The 23,858-nt window shown below is 38.8% G+C and overlaps 1 protein-coding gene across 2 annotated transcripts in view; it reads left to right on the forward strand.

The window, feature by feature from the left end:
* Positions 1-23,858, forward strand: part of PLA2G4A (phospholipase A2 group IVA) — a 174,294-nt gene that overhangs the window by 142,546 nt on the left and 7,890 nt on the right. For both annotated transcript variants that reach the window (XM_019976850.2, XM_070768581.1), the window contains exons 15-17: positions 4,989-5,173; positions 16,958-17,153; positions 18,897-19,054. In XM_019976850.2, coding sequence (XP_019832409.1) covers positions 4,989-5,173; positions 16,958-17,153; positions 18,897-19,054 — 539 coding nt within the window. The remainder of the gene's footprint in view (positions 1-4,988; positions 5,174-16,957; positions 17,154-18,896; positions 19,055-23,858) is intronic.

The following is a 23,858-nucleotide window of genomic DNA, read 5'->3' on the forward strand; positions in this document are numbered from 1 at the left end:
TGTCTTGCTGATGTAAAAATGGAAGTTTCCTTGTGTGTACTTATTACATCTGTTTTATGTTACTACTTTGATCTTTCCGTGGTTTACACAGCACAGGCTCTGCACTCAACATTTTAACAACTTCCTGGTGATTTCACAGTAGATTTGGAAGTGTTAGGGTTCCTAGGTAAAGCACAGTGCTCAGTTAAATTTGAATTTCAATTCATATGTATATATATATAGAGAGAGAATAAATACGCTCCTTTGTAACATTTGGGACATTCTTGTATAAAAATCATTTGCTATTTATCTGAAATTCAAATTTAACTGGACATCCTACATTTTTATTAGATAAATTTGGTACCCTTAGGAAGTGTACCTCTTTCATTATGCTTACCTTATTTCAGATTGTTCTTCATTTTCCTCTTTCTTCTTTTCATCCTAAAATATGATATTACATATTTTAATATTGCAATTAAAATATGATATTAAATAGACTAAATATTTATTTTGGGGGGAAATTTTGATTTGTTCTAACCTAAAATTATTAAAGTGTTAGTAGCTCAGTTGTGTCTGACTCTACAACTTCATGGACTGTAGCTCGCTGTAGTCCATGGAATTCTCCAGGCAAGAATACTGGAGTGGGTAACCATTCCCTTCTCTAGGATGTTTTCCTGACCTAGGGATCAAACCTGGGTCTCTTGCATGGCAGGCAGATTCTTTACCGTCTGAACCACCAGGGAAGCCCAAAATTATTTTAAAGTAATGAACTTTGGAAGGAACTTTAAATATTGTCAGTGTATATCTCATCAAATTATACTTGTTATTTTGTATTTATCTGACTGAAAAAATGTATACAGAATGTTGACTAGTCAAAAATCCAGTCAGATAAATGACAAGTTCATTCAAATTTATTGTTTATAAACCAGCATTATTAAAAATGACTACATTTTAGACTGAATGTACTAAATTGATTAGTCCTTTTTCAGATAAAACTTTTACCAAGATGGACTCCATTTATCTCCTTCTGGTTATTTCCAAGTTTTAGAATGACTGTATGTTTGGAATGAAAAGTTACAAGGTTCACCATAAATGGTATTCAACTTGATTCATAAAGTCTTCATTAAAAGTTTTATCTAGTATACAATTAAAACACCACAATTTAATTAAAACATTAAGGTTATTCCTCTTTTATCTTATATTTAGAGTTTTTTATCTTATCTGTATATTATGTCGGGAAAATTGCACATTTGCTTTACTATTTTGTTTAAACAGATTAAAATTAGAACATCTTAAAACAATCAACCTAAAATGAGAAAAAATTAGTGTGCTATTTTTGTGCTTATTACTTCACCTTGCAGTCCCTCTTTTGAAAACAAGAGACATCAGATGATAAAATTCCCTTCATTTGTTTACTTCACAGTAGTTGTATACCTGTGGAAACTAATTTTGGATAAGCTGATCATTAGTTACGTGACTTCTTTCCTGTTTACTTTTGTGTTTATGTTATTTTCTGCAACACACGCCATCTGGAATAAGAAATCAAGACATGAGTTCATCTAGGGAAGGGTTCAAAACACAAACATCCAAATATTTGTGCATTATAAATGGAATCAGTTGATGTATTTGTAAAATGACCATGATAAAATTTCCATAGCAGAATCTCTTTAAGGAAATGGTTCATGATTATAAAACAGAGCACGTTTCCATACCTATCAAAGAACCTGATTCCCTCATTCACGGGTTTGGAAACCGTGTATGCTTTAATTTATGGGAGGATGTTCTTTCATAGGGGCACTTATCAAACTTTCTGTAACATTTTAGTGGATGGTAATAAACAGGGATCAAGTTCAAATAAGTTTGGTAAAACTAACAACTCCACATCCCTCTTCACAATGCAATGGGATGCTCTAATGAGTTTGAGAGGTCCTACTTAAAGACTGCTCAAGTATAGTACTTTAAAAGCAGACTTGCTATATCTGTGGAGAAGGAAATGGCAACCCACTCCAGTGTTCTTGCCTGGAGAATCCTAGGGACGGGGGAGCCTGGTGGGCTGCCGTCTGTGGGGTGGCACGGAGTCGGAGACGACTGAAGCGACTTAGCAGCAGCAGCAGCGGCAGCTGTATTTGAATCCCAGTTGTGCCATTATTAGCTGGAGAGTCCTGTGCCATTACTAGCTGGACAGTCCTGTGCCATTACTAGCATAACCTCAGTAAACAACAAGAGAAAAGTAGAGTGAAACTAAAAACCAGCGCCCTGATCCCGATGAACCTGTTGGTTAGTGAGTGTGCAATAGTCCTTACTGTTTACCCCAAAGGCTGACTTTAAAATAGTAGTTGTTAACTGTCTTAGAGAGTTATTGTCCGGATTAAGTAGCATCTCCTCTTAAAAGTGCTGTTAGTCCAAAGCATAGTAAAGAATATAGGGAACACACATTATAATTTGCTGTTACTTTAAGTTGTTGAATCTTGCATTTCTCAAACTGATTTAATCATGCAACTCTTGTTACATAGAATATCTGGTAATATCTTGCAAAACAGTATTTTTTACAACACAGTTAAGAAATATTGTTTCCTGTCAGTTTAGGTGGATAGTTGGAATCATGGTGGTTAGCTACATGCCAGAGCTGTGAGTTGGTCTACATAAAGCTTTTTCTCTCAAATGTAATCTTGGATTTAAAAGAGGAAAAAGGAGACTATCAGTTTCATGATGAGAGGGAGCAAATCAAATAGAATAAGAGAGAAATAGTCTGTTACTAGTTAACCTTTTAGCTGAAATTTAAAGCATCATTTTATGAAACCCAAAAAATTATTTGTGAATTATCATTGTAGTTTCTTTATTAGGGAAAATCACTGCACTGTAAACAAATATTCCCATTAATGTTTTTAACTTTTTATGCTTATCGTGAAATATGCATATCAATGTGGTTTTCATGATTGATAGATGCATGTGTAGATTACCTCTGTACATTGCACTTGTTGCGTTTTTAAATTACCCATTTCAAAATTCTTTAGTCTTTGGCTGTGCCACTCACTTTCTGAAGTGACAGTGTGACAGTGTGTTTAGGGTTTAGACTTCGTGGACCAGGCTTTGAATCTTGATTCTTACTATGTTAAACTGGACCTATTAGGGCCTCATATCCTTATCTTTAAAATGATATAAATGATATTTCCTTTGTCTTCTGGTAAATCTTATATATGAAATTACTAATATATGGGCTTCCCAGAAGGCTCAGTGGTAAAGAATCTGCCTGCAATGCAGGAGGCACGGATTCGATCCCTGGCTCAGGAAGGTCCCGTGAAGAAGGAAATGGCAACCCACTCCAGTATTCTTGCCTGGGAAATCACATGGACAGAGGAGCCTGGAGGGCTGCAGTCCATGAAGTTGCAAAGAGTCAGACATAGCTAAGCGACAGAGCACTACTACTATACGATATATTATATACACTCAAATAAAGCTGCTTTTAGGAGGAATAAAAATACACAAATAAAAATTTTCCAGCTTATCAGTAAAATATTTTAGAACTTACACAGACTCACAATTTTTTACCTTATAAAATTGTTAAACAATAAAAATTTCAGAGGGATAGATGTTAAAGTTGGGTTTGATAATATATATGTAATATAACAAAGGGGCTTCCCAGGTGGCCCTAATGGTAAAGAAGCCACCTGCCAATGCTTGAGGTGCAGGCTTTGCTGCCCCATGGCTTGTGGGATCTTAGTTCCCAGACCGGGGATTGAACCCATGTCCCCTGCATTGGAAAGCAGGTTCTTAACTGCAGGAATTGAACCCATGTCCCCTGCATTGGAAGGCAGATTCTTAACTGCTGGACTAGCAGGAAAGTCCCTGAATCTGGTTTTAAAGTCTCCTTCTCAGGGAGGTCTCTCCTGACCATCTACCTGAGGTTCTTCCCTATCCTACTCTTGTTGTGGTTGTTATTCAGTCACTAAGTCGTATCCATGGTTTTGCAGCCCATGGCCTATAGCCCACCAGGCTCTGCTCTGCATGGGATTTCCTAGGCAAGAATACTGGAGTGCGTAGCCATTTCCTTCTTCAGGGGATCTCCCTGAATCAGGGATCAAACCCATGTCTCCTGCATTGGCAGGTGGATTCTTTACCATTGATTCACCAGAGAAGCAGCACCCCCCCATTCCTATTACCCTCTATTATTTTTTTCATTCCTTTTATCAGTGCCTGAACCATCTTTTAATATATTTGTTTACTGATTTACCAGCAGTGTGCTCTATTGGAGCAGAGTTTGTGTCTCTTGTTCAGCACTTAAGGAGTGCCTAAAGAGCAGCAGACAATGTGTGTTTGCTCAATTGATTGGACTATTCTCCTGGACTTCCATCACCTAGAGAGATGCTTGTGGGATCCTTCAGACTCTGCCACTCCCTAGTTATGCCACTTTAGAGATGAATTTCATGTATTTCATCCTCCATTTATAGTATCCTCTATCTCACATGTCTGTTCTAAGTCTTAAACAAGATAATGCCTGAGGAAGTGTTTTTAAACCTGTAAAAACCTATGTAATGTAAGTAATCCTAGGACAGGGCTCACGGTACACAGCTTAAACTTACTCCTAGGGCCTGAGCCTTGATTGCATTTTCAATATTTTGTCCCACTTAATTCTCATAGCAGAGACTTCCCTGGCACTCGAGTGGTTAAGACTCAGGGGGCACGGGTTTGATCCCTGGTCCGGGAGTTAAGATCTCACATGTCTCATGACCAAAAAACCAAAAATTAAAACAGAAACAATATTATAACAAATTCAATAAAGATTTTAAAAATGGTCCACATCAAAAAAAAAAAAAAAAATCTTAAAGAATTCCTCACAGCATTCTTACTGATAGAATCTTTTACTCTGATATTACAGATGAAGTCTCCAAGGCCTGAGGGTCTAACCATATGAAATTCTTCTCACATGTTTACATAACAAATAGTTTTAAATTCTAAATAATGTTAAGTGATCATTTAATCTATTCTGTTCGTTTCTTTCCTTTTTAAAGATCCTGATGAATTTGAGCAGATATATGAGCCTTTGGATGTCAAAAGTAAAAAGATTCATGTGGTGGACAGTGGCCTCACATTTAACCTTCCATACCCTTTGATCCTGAGACCTCAGAGGGGAGTTGATCTCATCATCTCCTTTGACTTTTCTGCAAGACCAAGTGACTCCAGTCCTCCGTTCAAGGTAAGGAGAATTTATATAGCATTCCATCATCTGCCACATTCTTTTGCATGTCTTGTAGCTCTCTTCATCTTCTGGACCACGATTTCTTGTCCCTTTAGCCTATTTTCTACTTTATTATGAGTTATATTTCTAAAACACAGATGTGATTTAATCACTTTTCCACTTAACAAAGGTTTTAATTGATTTCCCAAGCCTCATTCACGTTCACAGTCCTGAGCAGGACAAGAACAAGGCAATACATCTGAAGTTGAGGAAGCGAATAGCCTGAAATTTGAGAGTTAGCAGGTAAAAGACAAGTAAAGCCAAGTAAAGTAATGCATGGGCTTCCCTGGTAGCTCAGTTGGTAAAGAATCTGCCTGCAATGCAGGAGACCCCGGTTCCATCCCTGTGTCGGGAAGATCCCCTGGAGAAGGGATAGGCTACCTACTCCAGCATTCTTGGGCTTCCCTGGTGGCTCAGCTGATAAAGAATCTGACTGTAATGTGGGAGACCTGGGTTTGATCCCTGGGTTGGGAAGATCCCCTGGAGAAGGGAAAGGCTACCTGCTCAAGTATTCTGTTCTGGCCTGGAGAATTCCATAGACTGTTTAGTCCATGGGATCGCAAAGAGTCAGACACAACTGAGCAACTTTTACTTGATTTTTCAAAGCCATACATGGGGAATGTATAACATGAGGAGAGAAGAGGACATGAAATAGTATCTTGATGATTCAACAGCAGTATCTGGGGAAAAGGACAAAAATGAAGGAAGTATGCAGTATTATAAAACTAACTGAAGATATTTAACAACAAGATGTCTTTGGTTAAGTGGATAAGAGCAGTTTCAATAGGGCCGAGAGAGCAGATGTCATACTGCAGTGATTTGAAGGTTAAGTGGAAGTTAAGAAAATGGAGACAATCCTGTAAACCATTCCAGGAAAAAGGAAATGGACTATATCTGCAGGAGGATGTGGGGAATAGGAAAATTGCATGTATGTGGAGGGGTGGGTTGGAAATACTTGAGTGTGTTTAAATGTTTTGATGTCTAGGACTTGTGAATGAAGCAATGTTGTGGGAGATGGAGAGATGACGTATACAACAGAATCACATCCCTGGGAGATTGTAGGGATGGGGAGTGGAAGGGAGACACAAAAATACAGATGGAGAGGAGTCTAGATACATCCATATTGGGACAAGACAGAAGGGGGTATTGTGGTTGTGGATTGGAGGTTAGTTGTAGGCACAGAGATGGGCAGTAGGAAAGCACTCATGTAATGACTTCTAACTTTTAGAGGAATTCGGAGTCAGCACTATCTTTTGAGTAGAGAGGAGGTAGAGCCAGGGGTACAAGGATAACAAGTCTGCCTGTCTGAAGACACAAGGAAAATTTCTAACTAGGGTCATGTGGAAAGATTGCCGGGCAGCATCTAAGTGAGACATGAATGTTGTCTGTCCCCCTGACTTCAAACTTCCTTTCAATATAGCCTAAGTATTACCTTTCTTGGCCTCCACAAGTATAGTTTTAGTATGAAAGGCTTAGTAATTTCTCCTAACACAGCAATTTTCATGTTGTTCTGTCTGTATTTGTTTACTTCAACTCTCTGTGAACTCTCTGTGAACTCGTTGGAGACTAGAACGTTAACTTGTGTGTGTGTTTGTGTATATTTGTGTTTTGTTTTAATCACTTGGTTCTAATTGCTGTATAGGTGCTAGCCCAAATTATGGTATGTAGGATATGTTTCGGAGAAGGCGATGACATCCCACTCCAGCACTCTTGCCTGTAGGATATGTTTCGGAGAAGGCGATGACATCCCACTCCAGCACTCTTGCCTGGAAAACCCCATGGACGGAGGACCCTGGTGGGCTGCAGTCCATGGGGTCGCCAAGAGTCAGACACGACTGAGCAACTTCACTTTCACTTTTCACTTTCATGCATTGGAGAAGAAAATGGCAACCCACTCCAGTGTTCTTGCCTGGAGAATCCCAGGGACGGGGGAGCCTGGTGGGCTGCCGTCTATGGGGTCGCACAGGGTCGGACACGACTGAAGCGACTTAGCAGCAGCAGCAGCAGCAGGATATGTTTTATGGGTGAATGAATGAAATATTATAATAGAGATGAAGTTACTATCTCCGTTTCATAGATTAAGAAACAGGTACTCACAAGATTAAGTGAAACGTTTCACGGTCTCCCAACCAGGAAGAGTTAGTGATGACCCAGGTTCTTGGACATGTTTTCATTTCTATTGTACATAATTAAGATGTTCTCGAGACCCAATAATGGTTATAATAACTCTTTAACATATATAAATCTCATATTTTAAAAGTGCTTTCATATTTCACCTTTTTTTGAGGCAGTTAGTAATATTCAGAGAAGGAAACAAGGATTGATGAGATAAGAAATCTCATCATGCCAAGAAGTTAAATAAGATAGTGGGTGAAAGGTCTTCCCCATTAAGCCATTAAGAATCTGCTTGCAATGCAGGAGACATGGGTTCACTCCCTGGGTTGGGAAGATTCCCCTGGAGTAGGAAATGGCAACCCACTCCAGTATTCTTGCTTGGAAAATCCTATGGACAGAGGACAGACTACAGCCCATGGGGGTCATAGAAAAGTCGGATATGACTGAGTGACCAAACAACGACAATGGGTGAAAAGAACGTAGCCCAGGGGACTTCCCCAGTGGCCCAGTGATTAAGACTTTGCCTTCTAATGCATGGGGCATGGGTTCCATCCCTGGTTGGGGAACTAAGATCCCGCATGCCTCAGGCCAAAAACCAAACATAAAACAGAAGCAATATTGTAACAAGTTCAACAGAGACTTTAAAAATGGTCTACCTAAAAAAAAAAAAAAAAAGGAACATAACCCAGGATCTGGCTGGGGAAATACTAGGTAAGTAATGGTCAAGGTGGACTACATTCCAAGGATCCAGGATGAGAATCTAACACTCTTTTCACTTCACTAGCTGCCTGGCTTTATATATATGATGTATATTCTTTTTTCTGTGCTGTGTGCAGCAGTTACTGGTAAAACATGGTTCTTGATGTCTAAAACATTTTAGCTTTTGGCGGGGAGGGGGAGACTTCTAATTGACAAATTTTCTTGTTAAATAGTTATTTGGGTTTATATAACTATGCATATTATGTAAACTTATACAACTGTGTGTATTGGGCTTCCTTGGTGGCTCAGTGGTAAAGAATCCACCTGCCAATGGTTCAGGAAGAATCTGATTCCATAAGACCCCCCTGGAGAAGGAAATGGCAACCCACTCTAGTGTTCTTGCCCGGAAAATCCCATGGACAGAGGAGCCTGGCGGGCTACAGGCCATGACATTGCAAAAGAGCTGGACCTGACTTAGCAGCTAAGCAACAACAACTGTGTGTGTTATAGGAGATCCATTCGAAAATAGACTGGTGTGTTCTGGAGTAGATAAGCAGGGAAATCAGTGAGATAGGATGAAAATGGCACAGAAATGGCAATGAGCACATCTGAGGAGTGGTCTGATTAAAGTGATAGATTTTAAGTCATTTTAAGGCATGATTCTAGGAGGGCTTTAAAGAAGAATTTATGGTTGGATGATAGCAAATGGAAAATCAGTGAAGGATTTCCAGCAGACAAATGACTTCATGAAACTGGAATTTTAGAATGATTAATCTGATAACGGAAAATAGGATGAATTGGAGGATGGAGAGCAAAAGGTTAAAATTAAGAGGGATTTACTGTAATGTAAGTGTAGGACAGTGAAGTACGCACCAGGGAGGGTGGCTGTGGAAACAAGAGCAGGGTTTGATGATGGATGAGCAGCAGTGGGGAGGTGAGTTTCAGTGCATGACTCCACTGTGATAATTTAGGAGCTCATTCTGGAGGTGGAAGAACCTGATTATTCATTTCACCAGTGGAAGTGTAAAATGTCAAAGTCTTCATTTTATACATGAATCAGAGCTCCACCACCTTAATGAACTGATATTAGAAGGTTTTAGAATATTATGTTGTACCTCTGAAAAGAACTCACTATTTCTAATTAAAAAGAATACTCATAAAAATACATCAAGTGCTTCTGCTATTCATAGACAATAGCTGTTGATATTTTGTTTTTATTTTTTTCTCTCTTCACTGCATGTGTGCATACATATGTGCATATGTGTGTGTATCAACACCAGGGTTATATATTTTTGCAATCTGCTTCTTTCTTCTTAAAGTTACATTGTAAGCATTTCCCCATGCCATTCAATATTTTTAGAACATAATTTTAAACACAGAATGATATCTCTATATATGAATAAGCGAGAATTTATTATCAGTGTTCTGTTTTCAACTTTTAGATTATTGCTGTCTTGTCAATTCTTTCTTCTAATTGTCATCTTTGCACATGAATTGTTAATCATACTTTTTATTATTCCCTTACTTGGATTCTTAGATATATATATGTTGAGATTCTTTAATAAACATTTCCAGATCACTTTCCAAAAAAGCTGCAGCAGTTTATATTACTATATTAGATTGTACAGGCAAATCCTTGTTTTACATGGCTTTACTGGCATGGAAAAATATTACAGCTGTTTATGCTCATAGATGTGCTTTAGAATTATTTTGTCAATTCCCTACACCTTACCCTCTTCCTCCTATGTGAATATATCCTTTAACTATTGGTTTGGTGTAGCATGAAGCCTATCATTCTAGAAATAATGAACTGTATTTTCAGAGACTTAATATAAAAGAAATTGCAATATATTATATATGATACATTTTCCTCCAAAAATGGACTTCAGAAAATTCACAGTGAGTGAAATGAATTTTTAAGTCTCACTTGGAATATTTAAAATGATTTTTTAAACTTATGAGTATTGTTATATAGATTGTCATTATAATAATATGCATTTCAATATGGACTTAAAAGGTTATCAAATATAATTTTTAAATTAATAAAAAATATTGTACTATTAATACTAAAGTGGAAATACTTATTATAGGTATGATATGTACTAAGTTTCTTCAGTCATATCCAACTCTTTGTGACCCTATGAACTAGCCTTCCAGACTCCTCTGTTCATGGCAGTCTCCAGGCAAGAATATTAGAGTGGGTTGCCATGCCCTCCTCCAGGGATCTTCCCAACCCAAGGACTGAACTTGGGTATTCTGTGTCTCCTGCACTACAGGCAGATTCTTTACTCCTGAGCCATAAAAATTGAATTGTACATAAAAGTTTTTGATAGCAGGGAAGTTCCAATGCAATACCTGAATGTATGCAATAAGGTTTTTTAAGGTGATTAAATAATGAATATTTTTCTATTTGGGTGGCTTGTCTGGTGGCTCGGTGGTAAAGAATCTGCTTGCCAATGAAGGAGATATGAGTTCAGTCCCTGGGTCGGGAAGATCCCTTGAAGAAGGAAATGGAACTTACTCCAGTGTTCTTGCCTGGAAAATCTGATGGACAGAGGAGCCTGGTGGGCTACAGTCCATGGGGCTGCGAAGAGTCAGACACAACTTAATGACTAAACAGCAATGACGACAACAAGTGTCCTATTTCTTATTGGACACCATTTGAAGTTAAGAGTAGAGCATAAATCCTGAGCAAAAATTTGGAGCCGGTAACTATGTTTAATTTCATAAATATAGTTAAATCTCAGATTTTGTCAGGGAGATATAGAATGATGGATATCATGCCTTTTGATAAAGGCAACACAGTTCATATTATATCTACTTTATAACTAGCCTAGAAAGTTCATGACGTCAATGTCAGTGATAATGAAGGATTTTGTTTTTTATAGATTAGTGGCTACACACTCCTCTAATAATGGTCCAAATATACAGAACCTCATAACTCTAAATACTGTGATTAATTGATTTAAGAAAAATAATTTTGGGTTTCAATTTATCAAGTTCTTTTTGTTAATCATTTAATAACAGATATATGCCATGCAAATATAGTTTACCTGTAGGGTTTATCCAAGATAAATTTTAATAAGGTTTGTTCTTCATATTGGTCATAAAAATAATCCAGTACCTTCACAGTCAAGTCTTCAAAATAAATAGGTTGAATTTAAAGGAGGGGGGGAAAAGCTTTGGATGTTTTGAGGAATAAGCAAGGAATACAGGGAAGTTTAGAGTTTACCATTCTAGATTTTTTTCCTTTAGCTTATAAAGTTTTATGTAGAGTAATGGATTTGGATTGTTATTCCATCAATTATGTTACTTTATATTATGCTGCCATATATTGGGCATGAATCTAGCTGTATTTCAGTGCCCTTCTAAATGCTTAGTGGCTGGAAGCCAGAACAATGAGTTCATCCTCTTAAAAATAAAAGGAAAGAGAGAAAGAAGGAGAAAAGGAGAGAAGGAAGCAATGAGGGAAGGGGGCAAGGACAAGAGAATCAAAAGGAAATTAGAAAGTAGCTAGTCTTTACAAATTATAGAAGTAATGTATCTAAATTAACTTTATCAAGGTCAACATTTCATTTACCCACAAAAAAGTGCTTCCTTTATTCCGAAAGAATCCATCTGCAATGCAGGAGACCTGGATTTTTCAAACCCTGGTTTGGGAAGATCCCCTGAAGAAGGAAATAGCAACCCACTCCAGTATTCTTGCCTGGAAAATCCCATTGACAGAAGAGCCCTTAGGGCAACAGTCCATGGGGTCACAAGAGTCAGACACAATTTAGCGATTAAACTACCACCACAAATAATACAAAAAAGAATCTGTATTTTTCAACGCTAACCTGATTTATTTGTTGACATTATGGCATGCTCCTTGGTTTAGAACCTCTGTATACATTGTACTTAGATTGTTAAGTTGGGTCAAACCATCATGGCCAAACTAGTTCACGTGTTAGCTCTATGGGCATCAGTCCAACATGGCTGATGAAGGGAAGTGCATGTTATTGAGTGTAGCCTTTGTAGGCTTACTGCTTAAGGTCATTTTCTGGGGTTATAGAGTTGGACACGATTGAAGCAACTTAGCAGCAGCAGCAAATTGCCACAAACAACAGAAATGTATTCTTCTCTCACAGTTCTGGAGACCAGAAGTCAAGATCAAGGTGTCCTCAGGGCCACACTCCCTCCTAAAGCTCTACAGGAGGATTCTTCCTTGTCTTTTCCAGTTTCCAGGAGTTCCAGGCTTTCCTTGGTTTGTGGCTACATAACTCCAGTCTCAGCCTTTGTCTTCCTATAGCCTTCTCCTCTGCGTGTGTGTGTGTTTTCATAAGAATATTCATTGTTGGATTTTATGGCCCACCCAGCTAGTCCACAATGATCTCATCTTCAGACCCTTAACTTAATTACACTTGCAAAAACCTCTTCTCCTAATGAGGCTGCATTCACAGGTCCTGGGGGCTTAAAGCATAGACTTATCTTTTGGAGGCCCACCATTCAACCCACTAAACCTGTTTGGTCATGGGGGCTTAGAGGCCTTGTCATGAGGAAATATACTCAACGTTAATTTCTCCTTACATATTTTTGTGAATGTATAGTACCTTCTCAGCGAAGAAGAACTAAGGAGAAATGTAAAGTGCTCTGTACACTATTAGATATAGAAAATTATTTTTGTGCCTATTGCACTGTAAAGCTCTTGGGACCTAACACTTTTTTTTGGAGGTGAGAATGATCATAACCACAAAATAATGAATTCTAAATTGTTGTTTTTATCCATTGTATCTTACGTTAGTTCCTTTAAAAATTTCCTGCTGCTGCTAAGTCGCTTCAGTCGTGTCCGACTCTGTGCAACCCCATAGACGGCAGCCCACTAGGCTCCCCAGTCCCTGGGATTCTCCAGGCAAGAACACTGGAGTGGGTTGCCATTTCCTTCTCCAATGCATGAAAGTGAAAAGTGAAAGCGAAGTCGCTCAGTCGTGTCTGACTCTTCGTGACCCCATGGACTGCAGCCCACCAGGCTCCTCCGTCCATGGGATTTCCCAGGCAAGAGTACTGGAGTGGGGTGCCATTGCCTTCTCCAAAAAAAAAAAAAAAAAAATTTCCTAGAATTCTGTAAATTTATTTACACAGTTATACTCCTCTATCCAATCTAAAAATAGATTTTAAATAATGAGAAAACACATGCCCTAGGTATACAGAGGAAAAAACCTCATTTCCTCTGGAGAAAAGGTAATATAATATAATATAATATAATAAATATAAAGTATATATTTATCTACATGTATAAATAAATAAAATGGCATATATATGCCATTCACACTATAGTTTGTACGTATTTTTATATTATTCAGATTGTTTTTCCTATCTTTCAAAGTGTTTTAGTCCTCTTAAATGAGTATAAACATCCTACAAAGTATCACTTTGAAGGATACCTTCAAATTTTTATCTTCACAGAAAATCATTTTAGTTAATACTATGTAAATTTATCATGAATTAGTCTATGGAAATCTGAGGTGTCAAGCAGTAACCAAAATGGATGGTTAGAACTCAGTTCTGCTGTAATTTGTGCAATAGCGATTTTTTTTTCTCACTGCATTCTTTCAAAATATTCTTTTCGAACTCGTCTGTTCCACTCATAGCTGCGTCACTGTTTCTCAGCCTTTACAAACAGTAAAATGAGACATGGGAGGAGAGCAGACGGTTTTTCCATCCTGTAATCACTGCCTTATAGTCATCAGGTTTTAATCCTTTCCACATCAGGCTCATATAAGGAAAGGGAAAGTTTCCATCACTTCCTGATTCCTGCATAAAATATCTATCTAAAAATAGCTTGGTCTCTTACCTCAGGCAATCCCCTTCTCTTTCTCTGCACGCTCACACGTCGTTGGTTACACCCTTGAGTCATGTTTGCAAACACTGGAGAGCCCTTCCTTTCCCTTGTTCCCATGCAGCTCCACAGTGTGAACTTTTGGTTTTATTTTGATGTTGAATAATTGTTAATGAATAACTGTGAACAGTGCTAGACAAGAAATAACAGCCTGAATAATTCAGCTGAACAGGAAGATAAAGGATTTAGAGATAAGTTTTCTCAAGTTTCAAACACGCAATTGTCCCTGTGTACATATGGAATTTTAAGTGAAATATAATCACATTTAGCTTGACAGTTTATGGAACAAATGTTTTAATATAAATCTGTTTTCCCAGATTTTTATTCCTCAGTAAATGGCATTGAGAGAGTCGATCAGCTTAATGTTCACACTTCAGAAGCATCAGGAACAGTGAATGCTCAATGAAAAGCATTTTTTTTTCCTAAATTTAAGGTGCTATTTTAAAATAATTATTTTCTTAACTAGGTTAACACAACTGTAAAGCAATTTTCATCCAATTAAAAAATAATTTATGGGGGAAAACTCACATATAAATAAATACTTTTCTTAAATATAAATTACTGAGTTTATATAAATATATGATCTCGCTTAATCCTCACAGCAATGCTCAGGAAGATGATAGTATCAACTTTATTTTATAGCTCATTTATTTACAAGTAAGTTGCTGAGATAAGAAACAGCTGAAATGTAGATAAACGGGGATTGTGTGTGTGTGCTCGGTCACTAAGTCATGCCTGACTCTTTGTGACCTGATGGACTACAGCCCTCCAGGCTCCTCTGTCCATGGGATTTTCCAGGGAAGAATACTGGAGTGGGTTGCCATTTCCTTCTCCAGGGCATCATCCTGATCCAGGGATCGAACCCTTGTCTCCTGCAGCTCCCGCACTGGCAGCTTCTTTGCCGCTGAGCCACCTGGGAAGCCCCAGAATGGGATTGGGAGTCTGCTACTTCAAAGACAGTACCCAACCCAGTCCAAGTGTGTTGGTTGTTACTTATGACCCCTATGGTGCCACTAGCGGAGCATCACTGCATTTTTTTTTTTTTTTTACATAAAACCATTTCTTCCATATGGAGCTATTGCGCTAAGCGGTTTGTCTCAGATCACCCAGCTTGCAAGTCAAGATAGGCTGGGCCTTTCAGGCTGCACAGCCCAGGTGTGAAGCCATCCGTCACGTTCCCTCTCTCTTTCATACTGCACTATCATATCTATTCTTTATCTTCCCCCTTAAGTTACGATCCCTAAGTATTCAAGGATAGCTCCTCTCTTATGCCTGGAACATAGGTACTCAGTCATAATGTCGAGTGAACTAATTTGCACTGTGAGGAAATACTCCAGGTATGCTGCAAAATCTCACGGCAAATAAATACTTTACTCATAGCATTTGCCGCAGTTTTAAACCTAAAGGTTGTTTAATTACTGTCTCTCATCCACCAGGCTACGTACATCCTGTAAGAACAAGAGTTTTACTCACCATTATGTCCCCACCTCCTAGCACAGAGCTTAGACTGACGACTAATGATTATCATTGAAGGAATCAATGTGATGACAAAGAAGTTAAAAAAACTTAAGAGGGTAGTGATCATTTCTCAAAAACTTCTGCTCTTTAGGGATTTCCCTAATAGTGCTGCTCTCTCTCTTCCTTCTTCTTTTCTTTCTTCACTTTTCCACCTTCCATATCTTTTCCTCTCTTTACTGACTTTTATTTGGCAAACGTGTATAGAAAGTAATGTGACAGGCATGCTACTGACTATTGCACTCAGGTTAATTGATTTAATTCTAATAGCAGTCTTATGAGATATGGATTATCTTGACCATCTTTACTTTATAGTTGAGGGTATTGAGTGTAGAGGCCTCAGGGAACATGGCCAAGGTCCCCGAGCGTGCACTTTAACTCTGGCAGTCTGGCCCCAGAGTCTGCGCTTTCCCCGCTACCACAGTCTGTTTATTACTTGTCCCCTCTTCCTTTAAGCTGCATTTCAATAGAAATAAGCTCTATTCACTGCACCTCTCTCTATTGATTTATGTTCTCCAGTTTGAATTAGTTATTTTTTGTGCTTACCTTCTGTGTTAGTCATCCTTGATGCAAAAACAAGCCTAAAACCTCAGTGAGGTGAAGTGAAGTCGCTCCGTCGTGTCTGATTCTTTGTGACCCCATGGACTGTAGCCTACCAGGCTCCTCCGTCCATGGGATTTTCCAGGCAAGAATACTTGGTGTGGGCTGCCATTTCCTTCTCCAGGGGAACTTCCCGACCCAGGGATCGAACCCGGGTCTCCTGCATTGTAGGCAGACACTTTACCGGCTGAGCCACAAGGGAAGCCCAAAACCTGAATAGTCAACAGCAAACATGTACTTCTTGGTCATGTTACATGTCAACAGAACAGCTTCTTTTCATAAAGAGAAGCAAAAAAAAAAAAAAAAGAAGCTAATTCAGAGCAGCTCAAATGTTTTTGCATTCGTAAGATGTATTCATTTTTAATCAGTTTTGTGGAGAAAATGCAGGTAAAAATTCAGTAACAGAATGGTCTTCATTCTGCCTCACAGATTTTTTTAACTTTGAAGGGTTAAAAAATATTCACATGGCTTGTAAATGCCCAGAACCCATTGTTGTTGTTGTTGTTTAGTCGCTCAGTTGTGTCCAACTCTTGTGATTCATGGGATTTCCCAGGCAGGAATACTGGAGTGAGTAGCCATTTCTTACTCCGGGTATCTTCCCTGAGCCTCCTGCCTTGCAGGCAGAGTCTTTACCACTCAGCCACCAGGAAAGCCTGCCCAGAATCTCGAGCAATTGCGTCAGTGTAATTTCAGTCAGTTCAGTTCATTAATAATTTTTCCAATGCTGCCTATGGAACTAGCCTTATATAAAGAACTAAAAAAATGATCATAAGTTTGTTTATGGAATAATTTTGTATTTTTTGAGATTGATAAGTTTCTTAAGAACAAGATCGTTACTCATCTTTAGCAAGGAACATACTAACACATAGGAGATAGCTAATGAGTAGTGAATGATGAGCGGACCAGCTGAACAAATGATCTTTCCCTCTCTTCCATAGGAACTTCTACTTGCAGAAAAGTGGGCTAAAATGAACAAGCTCCCCTTTCCAAAGATTGATCCTTACGTATTCGATCGAGAAGGACTGAAGGAATGCTATGTTTTTAAACCCAAGAATCCTGATGTCGAGAAAGATTGCCCGACTATCATTCACTTTGTTCTGGCCAACATCAACTTCAGAAAGTACAAGGCTCCAGGTACATCGGGAGTTATAGTCTGTAAGGCAGAAAGCTGATAAAGCGTAAGAGTGACATTAAGGTGCTTCATGCTGGCACTGCCATACCAGCTGTTACAACATCGAACACTTCCTTTACCTTGATAAAAGGCTACCATCCTGAGACCCCAAGCACTTCCCCTCGTTCTCACCCCAGAGTCTCCTGAGTTCTTCACAATCCAGAAACTGAAGGGTGATTAACTAGCTTGATAAACCTCTGGGGCTTTATTCCACAATCTCAGGTTATATTTGTTCTGATGGATCAGTGCCCTTGTCATAGGCATTTTTAAATATTTTGATTGCTACTGTTGTAAGGGAGGCCTTGTTTCAGAACAAATCATGCAAAATTTGTGGGAATGTTAACTGACCATAAAAATTCATGAAATCTAGCAGTACAATATGGATAGTAATTTCAGGTCACCATGTTGCATTCCTTTAGAAAAAGAGAATTAATTTCAAGGCACTGGCATTTTGTTTTGCCGCATCCAAAGGAGTCTATGGACTCTTCTATATCCTGGGAGATACTGATTAACAAAAGGAGAGCTAGAGATTGACCGGCAAGATACTAAATGCCTCAAAGTTATATTATTTTCAGACTAGAAAATGTAGCTGTTAAAGAAAAGATGAAAAAATAGTCATGGAAGATTTGAGACTATGGGGAGGAAAGTGATCTTTTTCTAGATAGTGGACGAAGTCAGAGAAAAGGTCAATAGAGGTGGAGGCTCTCCTGAGTCATACATCAACACAAAAGAAGGAAGAATTAGCTGGAATTTTTAGTTATTTAACAGTGAAATACATAAAGCATAGGAAATTTTGAATTTTCTATCACTATTAATTCTCAAAAACAGGCTGTGGAGGGGATTCTTGTGACATGAAGACAGTTAATTAATGTCTGGGTTTGGGTTCTACCAGAAGCAAATTCCAAGCAAAGGGTTTACATGCAAATAGTTTATTTGGGTGAAGTAGGAAACTTTAGTAAGAGAGCTGAGAACTGATAAAAGGAAGAAAGCCAGATAACAAAAGATGTGTTAGTAAGCCTGCTACCATAGGAGAACCTGGTCCTGCTGGGAAACTCTAGGAAATGAAATAGAGTCTAGTCAGATCATGCTTTCCACTTACACAGCAAGTGGCAAGGGAACCAAGGAATTTATATGCCAATACCATAGAGTCTTTGGTTGACTGCTTCCTGGGACAGAGTATTATTGACTGGAACTTCCAGCCTGCTGCTAATGAGCAAAGCAGCAGTTACAGGGAGTGGTAGAAAGCCTTCAGGGCTTCCCAGGCGGCTCAGTGGTAAAGAGTCTACCTGCCAAGCAGGAGACACAGGTTTGATCCCTGAGTTGGGAAGATCCCCTGGAGAAGGAAACGGTAACCCACTCTAGTATTCTTGCCTGGGAAATCCCATGGACAGAGGAGACTGGTGGGCCGCAGTCTGTGGGGTTGCAAAAGAGTCAGACACTACTTAGTCAGACTACACAGTAGCAGCAGAAAGCCCTTAGGCGCAGAGATGCAGGTACTGGCAATTGGAAGATGCCCAGTCAGAGTACACAGAAGTGGTCAAGTCCAGGGTATGTGAGCAGAGGCCTCATAGTGTACACTCAGGATTATATGACCCCTAAGGGGCTCCCAAGGTTGTTTATGGCTATTTGAATGTTTTGTGCCCTGGACTCTAGAGATAATTTGTGGTTTTCGAAATAACATCATTTGAAATTCTTCTTATATTTAGGTGTTCCAAGAGAAACTAATGAAGAGAAAGAAATAGCTGATTTTGATATTTTTGATGACCCTGAATCACCGTTTTCGACCTTCAACTTTCAATATCCCAATCAAGCATTTAAAAGGCTGCATGATCTCATGTACTTCAATACCCTGAACAACATTGATGTAAGTATCTCTTATGATCATTGACAATGTCAAATATTTCCATATCACATGAACATAGCAATACCCCATTTTAATTCATTAAAAATAACTTTTATGAATGATATCACCCCAAAATTTGCCATTTTCATTTTTGTAAATTAATCTCCAGAAGAACCCCATAAAATTCACAAAGAGGGAACCCAGTGCCTCCAAATTGGCAGAGCCCACATTTTATGCTATTGTTTGAAGGATTAGTTGATCCTCAGCTTCTTTCCCAAAGTATCTAGTAGGTTTATCATATGATAAAGTAAACTATAAGTTGAAAGAAAAGTGATATGATGGAAATATGAGTAGAGAAGCGAGTGCTACCGGAAGTGCAATTAATCTGCAAAAATAGCATGAATTTTAATGAATAGACTCATGCCTTTAAATGTCTTTTTATTTTTGTGGATCTTGGAACTGTCTCCCGAAGTAGCAGTTTCTCCAAGTTTAGCCCTGGAGATATCAAGTGTGCCTTGTTCCACAAACATTAAAACAACTCATTCTGTTTAGTGTTATTCCTATCACTAGTATATCTGTTGCTAAGATTCTGTATCTGTGTAAAATTCTTTAGTTGCTAACTCACCACTTAGGACCACTGTTGTGTAATTGGATTCATGATGGCTTGTGGTTCCACATCATAGTGTCTGACAAATGATGATCAGTGGTAAAAGCCCAAGTTCATGAGTCTCCTTGGATTTTGTACATTAGAAAAAAGCATAAAAGAAAAAGAAAGAAAAATTAAATGGAGAAGAAAAGGCCTCACACCTGATTTGCCAGTCCTTTTGGAGATCGTACGAATGGAGTAAAAGAATGTACCATTGAGAATGAGTCCTCTGTGCATATGAGATTTCATTAGATTTGTGTGATCTAATAGAATTCTGGCACATCTAGTTTGTTTAGTTTGGTCTGAAACTAGTAATGATCAATTGTGTGCAGTTGTAACAGTTATACCATAATATATTTATTAATCAATATCTTTAATTTTTTTAAACGTATGAAAATTTCCCAATAACCTTCAGTTTCTGCAACTCCAAAGTGTTTCTTGTCAGTGTTCATTTGTGAATAACATGTGATAGTTCAGGTAAAACATGAATAGCAACATTTATAGTACATATCATCTTCTAAGCGGATTTCTTTCTTTTCTTTTGCCTTATTGTGCAGTGAAAATCTGAAATTTGCTACATTGCTTCTGTGGTGATAGTGAAAATTTAAAGAATAATAGAAGAAAATCAACATTTTAACCTATGATTTTAGGGAGCAAACAGATATTCTCAGAATGCAGTTGTGTTTTATAAAACCTCACACTGTTAAAAAAAGAACTAAGGGTTAATAAAGCAATAATCCTATTTTTCCAGTATGAAGCCAGTAAACAAATAATTATATTGTCTTCTCACGGAGATGAAATGTATTAAACTTGGTCAGTTGTCCTAAAATGGATTAAAAAAGTAGATTATAGGAATGTATAAATACCCATTGGACTTGGGAAAATTAAAGGATATATACACAAAGCTGAGTGCCAAAGAGTTGATGCTTTTGAACTGTGGATGTTGGAGAAGATTCTTGAGAGTCCCTTGGACTGCAAGGAGATCCAACCAGTCCATTATGAAGGAGATCAGCCCTGGGATTTCTTTGGAGGGAATGATGCTGAAGCTGAAACTCCAGTACTTTGGCCACCTCATGAGAAGAATTGACTCATTGGAAAAGACTCTGATGCTGGGAGGGATTGGGGGCAGGAGGAAAAGGGGACGACAGAGGATGAGATGGCTGGATGGCATCACCGACTCGATGGACATGAGTTTGAGTGAACTCCGGGAGTTGGTGATGGACAGGGCAACCTGGCGTGCTGCGATTCATGGGGTCGCAAAGAGTCGGACACGACTGAGCAACTGAACTGAACTGACACAAACATACAAGTATATCTTTATATCGACATATATGTATATATTCATGTGTATATATATGAAATATATATACATATAGGTGTATATAATTTACACAACTTCATTTTTCTCATTGTTTTCAGTTCTGGTTTATATAAAACTCACTAAGCTAGGGAGTGATATAGTTCTGTTTATATATTTTACAAACATTCTTCAAAGTATGAAGAATTCATCTTTGTTTGACACATAGGTGAAAATGTTAATGCCTAAACAAAACTAGACTGAATCCCAAAATAACTGTCCTGACTTAGAGCTCATCAAACACAGATTTTTCACAAGCCATTCAATTAAGCAGGTTTTAATTACTTCTAAGAACTCACCTAACACAGTAAGTAGAAGCAAGATCATGGACTTTATATCATGTTTAGCTCTTAGATGGGCTATTTTTATGACTTTGAATAAGCTACTTAAACTTCTTAAGCCTCAATTTCCTCATCTCTGAAACAAGTGTAACAGTACCTATCATGGTGGCGGTAGTGAATTTTCAGTCAGGTGTTCAGTTCAGTTCAGTTCAGTTCAGTCGCTCAGTCGTGTCCGATTCTTTGTGACTCCATGAACCGCAGCACACCAGGCCTCCTTGTCCATCACCAACTCCCAGAGTCCACCCAAACCCATGTCCATTGAGTCAGTGATATCATCCAACCATCTCATCCTCTGTGTTCCCCTTCTCCTCCTGCCTTCAATCCTCCCGAGCATCAGGGTCTTTTCCAATGAGTTAGCTCTTTGCATCAGGTGGCCAAAGTATTAGAGTTTCAGCTTCAGCATCAGTCTTTCCAATGAATATTCAGGACTGGTTTCCTTTAGGATGGACTGGTTGGAATTCCTTGCAGTCCAAGGGACTCTCAAGAGTCTTCTCCAACACCACAGTTCAAAAGCATCAATTCTTCTGTGCTTAGCCTTCTTCACAGTCCAACTTTCACATTCATACATGACCACTAGAAAAATCATAGCTTTGACTAGACGGACCTTTGTTGACAAAGTAATGTCTCTGCTTTTCAATAAGCTGTCTAGGTTGGTCATAACTTTTCTTCCAAAGAGCAAGCATCTTTTGATTTCATGGCTGCAGTAACCATCTGCAGTGATTTTGGAGCCCAGAAAAATAAAGTCTGACACTGTTTCCACTGTTTCCCCATCTATTTGCCATGAAGTGATGGGACCGGATGCCATGATCTTAGTTTTCTGAATGTTGAGCTTTAAGCCAACTTTTTCACTTTCCTCTTTCACTTTCATCAAGAGGCTCTTTAGTTCTTCTTCACTTTCTGTCATAAGGGTGGTGTCATCTGCATATCTGAGGTTGTTGATATTATTGATCTTAGCTCTCCAAGCCAGGATTGAACCCATGCCCCTGGCCTTGGAAGGCAGTGTCTTAACCACTGGTCCACCAGGGAAGTCCCTCAGTCAGGTGATGGATGAACAAACAGTTCCCTACAAGCAGAAGCTGCTTAATAAGTGGGAACTCTACCTATGTGTGTCTATATCCTGCACCATGATGGATATATGTCAAGACCATGCAAATGATGAAAAGTAAGAATATAAATAAGTCCGTACTGGTAATAGCAGCCTAGGCAGTAAATGCATGTATTTTTGAATGAACGAATTTAGGCTTCCCTCTTAAATTATATAACCACTGAGATTTTTCTTGGGTGTGTATATGTGTGTATGAGCCTCATACCCAGGTAAGACTTCTAGGTTTCACTGACATTTATCTCTGCTTGTTTTTAGCCAGGAAAGTATATTTTATCAGAATCAAAGCTTCTTGATTAGATCAGATCAGTTGCTCAGTCATGTCCAACTCTTTGCGACCCCATGAATCGCAGCATGCCAGGCCTCCCTGTCCATCACCAATTCCCGAAGTTCACTCAGACTCACGTCCATCGAGTCAGTGATGCCATCCAGCCATCTCATCCTCTGTCATCCCCTTCTCCTCTTGCCCACAATCTCTCCCAGCATCAGAGTCTTTTCCAATGAGTCAACTCTTTGCATGAGGTGGCCAAAGTACTGGAGTTTCAGCTTTAGCATCATTCCTTCCAAAGAAATCCCAGGGCTGATCTCCTTCAGAATGGACTGGTTGGATCTCTTTGCAGTCCAAGGGACTCTCAAGAGTCTTCTCCAACACCACAGTTCAAAAGCATCAATTCTTCAGCGCTCAGCCTTCTTCACAGTCCAACTCTCACATCCATACATAACCACAGGAAAAACCATAGCCTTGAATAGACGGACCTTTGTTGGCAAAGGAATGTCTCTGCTTTTGAATATGCTATCTAGGTTGGTCATAACTTTCCTTCCAAGGAGCAAGTGTCTTTTAATTTCATGGCTGCAGTCACCATCTGCAGTGACTTTAGAGGCCAGAAAAATAAAGTCTGATACTGTTTCCAGTGTTTCCCCATCTATTTGCCATGAAGTGATGGGACCGGATGCCATGATCTTCATTTTCTGAATGTTGAGCTTTAAGCCAACTTTTTCACTCTACAATTTCCCTTTCATCAAGAGGCTTTTTAGTTCCTCTTCACTTTCTGCCATAAGCGTGATGTCATCTGCATATCTGAGGTTATTGACATTTCTCCCGGCAATCTTGATTCCAGCTTGTGTTTCTTCCAGTCCAGCGTTTCTCATGATGTACTCTGCACAGAAGTTAAATAAGCAGGGTGACAATATACAGCCTTGACGAACTCCTTTTCCTATTTGGAACCAGTCTGTTGTTCCATGTCCAGTTCTAACTGTTGCTTCCTGACCTGCATACAAATTTCTCAAGAGGCAGATCAGGTGGTCTGGTATTCCCATCTCTTTCAGAATTTTCCACAGTTTATTGTGATCCACACAGTCAAAGACTTTGGCATAGTCAA

The sequence above is a fragment of the Bos indicus genome, chromosome 16 (assembly GCF_029378745.1).
Source record: "Bos indicus isolate NIAB-ARS_2022 breed Sahiwal x Tharparkar chromosome 16, NIAB-ARS_B.indTharparkar_mat_pri_1.0, whole genome shotgun sequence".
Lineage (NCBI taxonomy): Eukaryota > Metazoa > Chordata > Mammalia > Artiodactyla > Bovidae > Bos > Bos indicus.